The 11,961-nt window shown below is 33.1% G+C and overlaps 1 protein-coding gene across 1 annotated transcript; it reads left to right on the top strand.

The window, feature by feature from the left end:
* The first annotated feature begins 3,476 nt into the window (after positions 1 to 3,476).
* Positions 3,477 to 9,734, top strand: LOC130818784 (transcription factor BYE1-like). The gene is made up of 5 exons (XM_057684990.1): positions 3,477 to 3,669; positions 4,680 to 6,680; positions 7,379 to 7,499; positions 8,372 to 8,431; positions 8,587 to 9,734. Exons 2-5 carry the CDS (start codon positions 4,762 to 4,764, stop codon positions 9,523 to 9,525), a joined length of 3,039 nt encoding a protein of 1,012 aa, XP_057540973.1. The 5' UTR covers positions 3,477 to 3,669; positions 4,680 to 4,761; the 3' UTR covers positions 9,526 to 9,734.
* The last annotated feature ends 2,227 nt before the right edge of the window (positions 9,735 to 11,961 follow it).

Raw genomic sequence — 11,961 nt, 5'->3', positions numbered from 1 at the left:
AATAACTCTTTATTGTCTAATCTTATCATAGTTATTTCAATCGGGTATATATGAGTACGATACAATCTTGATAATGTGTGTGGTATCCTTTAAGGAAGAGTTTCTTGCCATTATTTTTTGTTGGAAGACATAAGAATTCTTTTCATCTATTGTCCACAATATAGAAATTTTGATTTTGATCAGATGAAGATCAAAATTATAGTCACTAATTGATTTGAAATCTTGAAATTTTATCTCTTCTCATTCATAAATAGCTTTTGGAAGGAGCACACTTTTTTTTTATAGGTCCTCATAATTTGTATATTCACATTTGAAAAATTGATCAGACTATCAATCAAATGATGTCTCAAAATCGATGCAGCCTTTACCTTGTTCTCTTCAATTTTCATGGGATCTCTTTAAATGTCATTTCCTTTGTCGGTAGGTTTTTGTTCAATTATTGTATAATTCAAAGATTTTCCTTTCAAATATAACTTCACATCTGATGCCCTTTGTTAAAATTGTTTCCAGTTGATTCCAAGGCATTGAATTCTATCTTTTTGAGAGCAGCCATGATTTTCTACAATTGAGAAAATGATAAAGGTTATTAATTAGGAAAAATTACCTAAAATATCCAACCTACTTATGATGTTTCTGCAATAATGACACCTATTGATTAACTATAAATAATCCCAACTTTAAGGGATATTTTCCTAGAGTAAATCTGATAACCGGATGACTTGATATAACAAGTTTTATTTAAAAAAAGATAAATATTAAATGTCGAAAAAAATGTTAAAAAAAAATAAATGAAATTTTTATTATTCAGAATTTTTTATGTAAATTTTAAAATTTTTTCCCTTATTTTAAATTAATTTTTAGTTTACTATTTTGGTAAATTACCTACTATGGGAAGTCATCGACTTACCCAAGTTCACTCTGGGCAAATACCTCATAAAGTTGGGATTATTCATGGTTAATCAATAGGTGAAATTATTGTAGGAAAATCATGAAAATGTTTGATTATTCTAGGTAATTTTTCCTATTAATTAATCAATTTTCGATAATACATTTGAAACTTAGTTGTATTAATATGATTTTGTTAATTGTTAGAGATATTAAAGCATACTAGTACTATTTCTCCCTGATTTAATATCTCGAATATAATAAGTAATTAAAGCACAATATAATCAAATTTTTTTTTAAAAAATAATGTAAAATAAAGTAATTATAACATTAATAGATGATAACTAAAGAGTTATGTAAATAAAACATAATACAAATTGCTTGAAAAAAAAAATTACAACATCTATAATTTATTTTTGGAGAATAAGGTAGAGTTTTAGCACCACCAGTTATATAAATAATTCCATAATGATAATGAAAGATTCTTGTATTTTTCTTGGATTTTAATTTCTTCAATTGAATGAATATAGGAGTTTGAAGATGTGTTGTTGGCCATTGATGGTTAAAAGAAGAAGAAAAAAGAATTTAATGAGTAATTTTTTTGTCAGATAAGATGTGAGTGGTGGGTGTGGTTGGGACAAGTAGAAGACTCTATTTATAAGGGGTATTTACTCTCCAAATTTAAAAAAATGTGGTGAATAAGTTGTGATTATGAAGTTAAAATTTTTTTATAATGTTTTTCTTGGTTGGAATCAAACCATTGATGTTTTGCTTAAATTATAATTTTCGTAGAACTATGACGTTCCTTTCGGGGTGATGCTTTTATAATTAAAAAAAAAAATTATATTAAAAGTTTAACCTTTGTGATGTAGAATTAATTTAATCATATGTGTGAATAGTCCTTGTGCTTGGTAAATTAAGGAGGGCTTATTGTTATTAAGTTTACAATATTAGCAAATTAGAATCAAATTACTTAATTTTTGGAATAAATTTATTTGTTTATGATATTTTTCAATCCTTTTAAGTTATCTTGGTGATATTATTCCGTATGAACTTTTCAATGGATATAAACTTATAAAGATATGAAATACAATGTGATGCATATAATTATAGAGACTAGTAAACAAAATGTTTACACATAATATAGCGCGATCAAATAAATAGTGATAAAGTCGTTCATATCAAGGATAGCAATGTTATATTGGCCAATCCATAAAGACGATCATCACAAAATAATATTAGCCATTCAAAATATCTAAAACATTAAATAATAAAAAAGCATAATAATAAAATTACACATAAAATTAACGGTTGCCGACCGTAAACCCCCAAGTACTTACAAGGTTTGCAGTCATATAATATCACATATTAAAATCAAAAAACATTTTAAAAAACGTATAAGTATAGAAAATATAGCCCTTCCTTATTAATTAATCAAGAAATTTAATCCTTTCTATTATTATAAACTTAATTTTTAAGTTATCAGTTACATAGTAAAAGAAAAAAAATATTAAGATTCTATTATACAAAATTATAATTGGGTTTTAAAATATAAAATTAGCCCAAAAAATGCCACAAGAAACGTGAGCAAACTTGCAAACTAGAAAATCCTTAAAAAAGAACTAAATTAAATCGGGTTCTCAGAGCACAATATTGTACTTCTATTAGCTAAAATTTGTATTCTGATCCAAGAGAATGTTAACAAATATTCTCTATGCCACCTAAAGCTGTTCATAAAAATTAAGAAAATTAAAATATTTTTAATATTAAATATATTATTATATTGAATAATAAATTTAATAGAGGAAAAATAAAAATCATACGCATTAAAAAAGTAGTAATACAAAATTAATGAAAAAAACATAGACCACAACTATTAAAATTTTTTTAAATGAAAATAGTTGATAATATGTGGAGACCTTAAGTAATATAAAAATGTTAAAATACAATTATTTAAAAATACATAGGGATTATAAATATTAATAAAATATTAAAAGGATAATAAACATTGTTAATTATGTCTAAATTTTTTGATATAAATAACAAAATAATTTAGAGGAACAACAAATTAGAGGATCTAAAATAACAAATAGAAATAACTTTATGCTATGTATGAGAATGAGAATTTCTTTTGAAAATATAGATTTGATTTAACTTTAGTGTTTGGTAAATAAAAAAATTTCAAATTTGAATTTGAGTTAAATCTACAATTATTATAAGAATGGTTAAAAATAATAATTAGAAAATGACTTTTTAAACCTTGTCATTCTCAAATTCTCAATTAATAATTTTATAATTAAAATCAATAATTTAAAATAAAATAATTGTTCTACGGGTTGCGTATTAATGGATTGTGAGTTAGTTTTTGTGTTCTCTGTTCTTGCATTTTTACATGTCCAATTTTTTGAATTTAGTGTAAGGATAAGTAAGAAATGGACTGCACAGGTTATAGATTTGCCTTTAGTTACCACTGCAGTGCCATCCTTATCTGAAAGTCATAGCCAAGGGATTTCAGGTTCGAAACCTGTGCACAACATTCTTAGCTTTTACTTGATGTTTTTTCTTTTTTTCCTTTTTAATAAATCGAAAAAGGCCTTCTACCCTTCTCATTCGACATTTCAAGAACCTAAATACCCAATTCAAATCTAAACCCTAACTCATTCCACCTCCTCCTTTCCTCCATAGTCCTCGGCCCTCGCCGGTCGCTTGAGATTTCCGCCGTCACCTGGCCGTTGCTGCCGCGCTCTTGACATTAGTTGCTTCCAATTTCCGTTTGGCATTTGGGTAATTTGTTTCCTAGACTTTATTTATTAAGTTTGTTTCAATTTGTTTTATTTGATTAATCGCTAATTCTAGGATTATTTGGTATGTTGTCAATTCTCTTAGAGATATTAGGATTAAGTTTACTGTACTTGATTCTGATTGTGGCGAATAATTGATTATTCCACCATTTCATATTGTATTGATTTGCTCAATGGTTTTATTTTGTTCAAAGTTCCTGTAGCAATAATCTGGGGGCTCATCGGATCTTTTTTAGTTTTAGGATTCAGACAATACTAGATAGGAGAGAAAGGGATAATATAACACTCTTTGGGGAAAGGAATGGTAGAAACACTGTAATGTAAAACCAAGAGCTTTCATATGTAATAAATTCATGTAGCTCGAGACTCAGGAGCTTGTTTTATGTTTCACTGAATTGTTGTACCAAAATGCATCAGATCTTTTATGGAAATGGTGAATGACATCATTAATGAAGATAAACATGGTAGAAAATAGTTGTACCAACCAGTGCATTTAGTTTAAATTTATTTAAAAATTTTGCTTGATGTTTTTCATTCAAAAATTGATTTTTTTTTGTTGCTGTTAATGATAGTCCAAAATATCGTCTGTATGGTTTAATTACGGCCGTATGGTAAAGTTTTTAAGTTTATGGTAACCGAAATGTAGGTTGAGCCAACCGCAAAACCATCCTATGGCAATCGAAACCTTATTTTTGAACTATGGTTTGAGCTGTTAGCATTTTTTATGCTTCTTCTCTGCTGCAAGGATTGTAGTCGGTATTTGGTTTCTTGCTTTAGATATTAGCTGTGCCCTTCCGTTGAATGAATTTTACAATTAAGAATTAATTAAAGACATGGAGAAAAGTACTTATAAATAGTCTTCTGACTTCTGAGTATGGTAAGGAAGAGATAGGCATAAGCTAAGTGGAGCATAGCACCATAGCGATAGATTTGTCCACCTAAATGATTTCCCACTCGCTCAAAGTTGACAATTATTATTTCTTTGTCCTACAGGCTGTTCATCATCATTCCATTGATATATTTTGGAACTGTGTTGAAGTTTAGAATTGCAGATCTGTGTATTTAGTAGTTTTATATGTCGAACGGTATTGTCTCTGGGCAGTTAGCTTTGCCAACGTTGCCTGACAATCACATGAGTCATCTGGATTCAATACAGAGCAGAGCGGATTCTTCAATACCAGAACCATTACAAGGAGTTGAACCTTTGAACAACAACCTAACATCTACATCTGTTGATTCTCATGAGCAATATAAATCCATGCTTAATTCAGGGCAGTCGAGAATGACTTTGCGAAGTAAACGGAGGGCAATAACTGAGCCAGGTTCAGACAATTGGGGTTCCCAAATGATGGCTTTGAACAAGAGACCGACTCCAGTAGCCACAAATGCCAAGGGCCCCATTGTATCACCTAGTCAGAATAAAAAACCTACGCTGAACGCATCAAGGACTTCTGGCTCAGGTAGAAAGATCGTGCAATTGGAATCTCCTGTGAAAAAAAATCATTCAACAACATTAAAAAATAATCCACAGCCCGAAGTGTCTTCAAAAGGCCATACAGAGTCATATGATTCTGTTAGGGCTAAGCTGAGGGAATCATTAACTTCTGCGCTGGCTCTGGTTTCCGAACAGAGAGAAGGCTCCTCTGATGGGAAGATGAAAACGGAACATGAGGGTGCAGTGCATAATGAGGGTGTAAAAGAGCAAAGACCTTTAGTTGAAACAAGGGCTGGAGCTGCTGATGTAGAAATTGTCAGAGTAGAAGAATCTGGTACTTCCAGCATTTTTACGGATGGGAGGAATGATGAGAAGAAATCATCTCCAGGAGCCCAATTAAAAGAAACATTCGGAGAGGAAACCCAAACATGGAACTATATGGGGCCAGAATTCCAGTCTGATTCCATTCTATCAGGTGAAGATTCACTTTTCGGGGATAGTTTTTTTTTCAAAGATGAGCTTTTGCAGGGTAATGGGCTTGCATGGGTTTCAGATCCTGATCCGCGAATCTCAGAATTGAATGAATTTCAAAATAAAGTGAAGTCTGAGGTATTGCTTGAGGAAGTTACTATTGATGAAAAGAAGAAAACACTTCAATCTCCAGAAGCTCTTGCTACAAAAATTGAATTTGAGCTATTTAAATTATTTGGTGGTGTCAATAAAAAATATAAAGAGAAGGGAAGATCACTGTTGTTCAACTTGAAGGATCGCAATAATCCTGAGCTACGAGAAAGAGTTATGTCAGGTGAAATACCCCCTGATCGTCTGTGTTCAATGACGGCAGAGGAGTTAGCTTCAAAAGAACTTTCACAGTGGCGGATTGCTAAAGCAGAAGAACTTGATAACATGAAAGTTTTACCTGATTCAGATATTAATATGAGGCGTTTGGTGAAAAAAACTCACAAAGGTGAATACCAAGTGGACTTAGACCCTGTTGTTGATGCTTCAGATGAGATTTCTCCCATTATAAGTGTACCTTCTCAGAAACGTCCAAAGACTAATGGTTCTGATCCAGGACCTCCTCTTAAACCTAACCCAACTAAAGTAGAATCATATGTGCAGTGTGAAATTACAATTCCTAGTGATGGCGCTGATATGCAAGGATTAATGGTGGATGATGTGAAAGATCTTCCTCCTATAGTATCCTTGGATGAGTTCATGGAGTCACTTAATAAAGAGCCACCTTTTGATAATTTACCTGTGGATTCCGAGGCAACCACTGTTGAGAAGGATAAAGAAAACCCCGGCAGCTCACCTCCTTCAAAACAATCTGTGAGCATAACTTCTCAGAAAACAGTGGAACAGTGTGGGGAAAGCAAAATTCCATACATGGATAAAAAATCAGGTGACAGTGATAAGGGAATTGATAAGAAATTAGGTGATGCTCAAAAGGGAGTGGGTACCAACATTGTTCATCTTCCCAAGCAAGCACATGTCTGGGAAGGACAAGTTCAGCTTAGCATCTCTTCCATGGCCAACTTTGTTGCTTTATATAAAAGGTTCATTACTGATTCTGTTTTTTGATTTTTTTGATCTCTCCTCCTTAGCTTTTAGCTGAAAATCATTTGATTCTAGGTGTTTATCGCATTTGATTATTTGATATTTTTTTTAATAGGATTTATATTTTTTGAATAGTGTGTTCTTTAGCAAATCCTTATAGCAAAGGGTTGAACAACATTGGGTTCTAATTTCATTTGAGGCACCAACAATTGCTCCACTACATTTTGATTTTCTCAATTGCCAAGTGCTAATACCTTTTGAGTTGTTATTGTACACCTGCCCTGCAAGACACAGTGCCATCATATGCTTGCATTATTGTCTATAATTTTCACTTTCAGCTGGTTTTCAGTTGTAGATCTAAGTGTGACTCATGTTTGCCCAAATATTTTGTTTTATGTTGCTTGCCTTTAGTCCTTTAGGCGTCAAACCTGACATGGCCGGTTTTCTTGGGTGGTATGTGTGGGAGTGTGGTTTGGGGTGGGGCTGGTGCAGATGTTGTGGTTTTCTAGTTACCTATCCTATCATAGTTCCATTAGAGGTTCTATTACCCGAACTCGGGAACTCATATCCAACATGGGTACGTGAACGATTGAAGATTAGAACCTTTGACTTAGTTGAATCATGAATGTGGTTGGTTTTGTGGTTCTTTTTTGCTTCTCCCTGGCCTTAACTTCTATTTGTTCTTTTCTTGTTGCAGTGGTGAAAAAGCCAATACCAGAGAGTGGGCAGGTTTCTTTGACATCAAGGGTCGGGTTAGGCTTGATGCATTTGATAAGTTCTTGCAAGCGCTCCCTATGTCCCGGAGCCGTGCAATTATGGTACTGTCCAAGTTGCCTTTGCTACTGTGTCTTGTTTTACTGGTTAAAAGCGTTCTTAGATTTTTAGATATGTTATTTGCTTGAATTAGATGGTTTGTTCTCATTTTCCTTCACTGAATGTCCGCTCAAAGCCTGTCCGTCCCCTGTCTGTATGTAATTTAGGTGGCTTTCCAATGAAGAATTTGCTAAACAGGTCTATGTCTGGAGTTGTTGCTCATAGATACCATCATTCCATATATAAGTGCTTATAACTGCCCAATACAATTGTTCAAAAGGTTTTTTGTGAGTACAATTACTACCGAGTGCCATGGCTATCCTTTTTTCTCTTTATTTTTTCGTGGTTGGGGTGTGTTGGAGACTAAATGAATCAAAGGCATAAAGAATAATGTCGCTGACTAGATTAAATTGATGTTTAAAATGAGCTGTTGAATATTTTGCATGCTAAACTAGCTCTGCATATGCACTTCTAGATTAGAATCTTTACCTGATATTTAATAACCCAAATGTAGCGTGCTTTTCAAACATATGTAATTTGTGTTTTTTTAAATAAAAAAAAAAATCTTTAACTTGGTTGTTATTTTTCCCCTATTGATTTTAAGAACAGCTAGTCTCTTGAGAGACCGTCTCTTTAAGAGACGTATCTCAAGCTAAGTCCATTAAAGATTAATTTTATCGTATTCTTAATGTCTATTTATATTATCCTTAATGTTTACTTACCTTATCCTTAATGACTGTTTTCAACATCTTAAATGTCTACTTACATCATTCTTAATACCTACATACAATATTTTAAAAATTATATAATGGGTTTCTCATAAGGATTTGTGTTGTGAGAATGATTTAATAGTCCTATGTTTGTTTTCAATTGCTAGGTGTCCCATTTCATACTGAAGGAAGGATCTACTGAGAGTGAACGCTCTGGTCTTGTCGAGGTATTAATCAATTTCTATTCACGCTGCAATTTATTATCCATTATCATACTGGCCCTCCTTTGGCCTCCCTTCCTCGCCCTTTTATGGATAGAAGTCTGTCCACAAGCGCATAAAACCTCAACTTTTATGTTACTCAATTACTTTTTCTTTTGCAGTTGGTTGACTCGTACATTACGGATGACAGATTAGGATTTGCTGAACCTGCTCCAGGAGTGGAGCTATACTTGTGTCCCCCGCGTACAAAAACAGTTGATATGATAATCAATCATCTTCCTAAAAGCTACACTGAGAAACTAATTGATATTGATGATGGCTTGATTGGAATTGTTGTTTGGAGAAAAGTGCAAATAGCACCATCTGTGATTTCTCCAAATTCCTCTTCACATCAGAAACATCCAATTAAGGATCACACTAAAACGCAAATCACTGTAAATGATACGAACAGCAATAATGTCGGTTTTACCCCTCCCCCTATTCTCGCTAAATCCTCTGTGCCTGATGAAGAAGATGATGTGCCTCCTGGATTTGGACCTCCGGGCAATCGGGATGATGATGATTTGCCAGAATTTAACTTCTCTGGTGTGCCTAACCAGCCTACATCTCACACCAACCCGAATCCTAATCTGGGTCATGGGTTGGTATCTCAGCATCAAAATCCACTTCAAGGATCAGCCAGCAAGGTTGATAAAATGAGGGAGCTGATCCAAAAATATGGGCAAAATGGAACCAGTGGTGGTGGGATACCCACCGAACCATGGAATGACGACGACAATGATATCCCCGAATGGCAACCACAAGCTTCAAACGCACCTCCACCAGCCCGAGCATCCCATATCGCTCAAAACCAGGCATTACCCCCTCAATTAGCACATTACCAGAGCTTCCAACGGCCACCGTGGCCCTTGGCTGCTCATCCTATCCAACCCCTTCAGCGACCGATGAATGTGAAACAGCAAGGAATATGGTTGCCATATGGTCCTAATGGACCTGTAGGAAACTTACCTGGGGGACAGTTTAACGGGGCACCACCTCCTGGTCACATGTCTATGGATTGGAGATACAATAACAGTGCTAATAATAACCAGAATTTTTAAGTCATGGTTTCAACATGTAAATAAATGTAGTATTAAGGATCATCAGTTTCTCTTTTCTAGACATGGTAGCGTGTACTTTTCCTTTTAGTACATTTTCTCTACTTAATTAGAATTACTACATATTGTGTTAGACTATACTATACATTTACAAGCAGTCAAGAGCACTACCTTTATGAAATATACCAACATTTCCTTTTTTTTTTTTTTTTTTTTTTTTTGTAATTATGCTTTTGCCTTCTCAACAGTAGTACAACACACATTACTTCCTCAAGGAGGTTAAATACAAAATTTTTGCCAACTTTTAGTTCCCCTAGACCTTTTATATTGAGCTTTAGCTGAAGGGGCACGAACTCAATGAGGGGGAATTTGGTAAAGGGGTGAACGAGGGTTATACTCCAAAATCTTTTATATTGAGTGACATGCTTTACATGTTTATGGAGAGTTGCAAAACGAATATAATTCTTTTTTAATTGTAATATTAACTAAACTATATTTTAAATTTTAGAATGGGTTCGGATGAATCCATTAAACTGATACTGATATCGCATTTGCTTTGAAGGGTACTCCTTAGATATGTTTCATTTATAATGGGTTCCGGGGATTGGATCCTCCCCAATGTTTGCGTACTCAAGCCGAAATTCTCGCTTCCGCTCTGTCTAGCATAGCTCGCGACGATACTTCCCCTAACACGGAATTATAAGCTTCGGCAAATCGCTTAGCCCCGTTCATCTTAGTGTAAGAGTGCACGATCATTGATTATACACTCTTTATTTTAGGGGTGGGTGTTTTTAGGCAAACCTTATAGTTGTCTCCGCACCCCTACCTACTTTATCAATGAGTGGTCATTTAGGGGTATTAACTGATAATTTGAGTTGTTTTTCTCTAGATCATGAAGCTTTTGGCAAATAAGATATATTGAATTGAATTTATATTCTAATCAATAATAAATAAATTGAAAATGTTGAATTCAAATTTTAATATTTAACACATTTTACAAAATCAATCACATTTAATATTTATATTCTAATCAATCATTCACCGTTCATTTTTTTTGTTTTTTTTTTAACAAAATCACATTTTAAAAATAAGTAAATACTATTTCATCAATATGGATAACTTTGCAATCTTTATTACAAATTATTACTCCCTCTTATTATATCTATTAGTCCCATTAATTTTTTTGTCACTATTTACTTATCACTCTTAGTTTGTATTTTATTCTTAATTTAAAAGTTAAAATATAGTCATGTGAGATATTGTTTGACTTGTCTCAATATAAGGATTATTAATATCAATTTTTTATAATTTTTAATTAAAAACAATTAGAGATATTAAGGATTAAAATGTTGTCTCAACATGTGTGAAAAATTAAATAGGATTAATGGTTTAAATTGGAGGTAGTATAACTTTTACAATGCGTCTTTTAGTTTATATTATATTTCTTGCTCAATTTCAATTATTTTAAAGTAAGTTTTAATATTTGTATACATGTTTCCAAGTAGATTATATTCGCATTTAAAATCTCTGTTTCTGCTAAAAAACTGTTAAATTTATAAAGGGATTTTTAAGAGAGAAGTACCTTTGGATTAAGGGAAGTGAGATAATCTGACTGCTGCGAGTGGTGTACTTGCAACTACAAAGAAAGACTAAACTGGAGGCTAACGTCCCGGAAAGGCCTCCGATATTTAGGTAAGTAATAATTGTAAGTATGAGTATGAAAGTAGAATTGCGTAACCCGATTTTTGTAGAAGAATGATCTATTTATAGGAGTTTCAGTATGGGATTGGTTAATTTTGTAGTGCTGCCTTATGAAGATGGTGACCGTGAAAGTGACGTAGTGGGCAGCGTTTATCTTAGATAATGGGCGTTTACTCTTGGAAGTCTTTTCACTGAAGATGAAGGTGGGAGATTGCTAATTTGCTATGTGATGTCGGACCAATATGAGCATGTGACTTTAAAAGTCAATACTAATTTGTACTTTTGACCCTTGACTCATTGATCAAGGATGATCAATATATAGGATATTTTGAGTATATGGGATTTCTAATCCCCAACAATCTCAATTTAAGTCTAAAATATTGTTGATATTATATCAGGTCAATTCACCATTACAATGTTGTCAATATGACATGGCCAACTTTGAGGGTCGATTGAAAGGGCAACCACCCAGAACCATACTCAAAAAATAAAAATTTAGTGAAAGAGGGGGGCCATGAGTTAACTAGTTAATAAACGAAAAGGACCTAATCTATCAATATTGAATACACGATCAGAACTCTAGAAGGAAGTGTTTTGGATAACAAAAGAGTTAACTAGTTCTACAGTTGCACGCGTCTCTATATCTTCTCCATCTTTACTACACTTAGGAAAACTCGATAATTTTGGAAAGTAAAAACTGTTCTAACATTTAAAGTATATAAACTTAAATTTATATAT

The sequence above is a fragment of the Amaranthus tricolor genome, chromosome 7 (assembly GCF_026212465.1).
Source record: "Amaranthus tricolor cultivar Red isolate AtriRed21 chromosome 7, ASM2621246v1, whole genome shotgun sequence".
Taxonomy (NCBI): Eukaryota; Viridiplantae; Streptophyta; class Magnoliopsida; order Caryophyllales; family Amaranthaceae; genus Amaranthus; species Amaranthus tricolor.
Note: the sequence above shows the minus strand (reverse complement) of the source record. Positions and strands in the feature narration are given on the sequence as shown.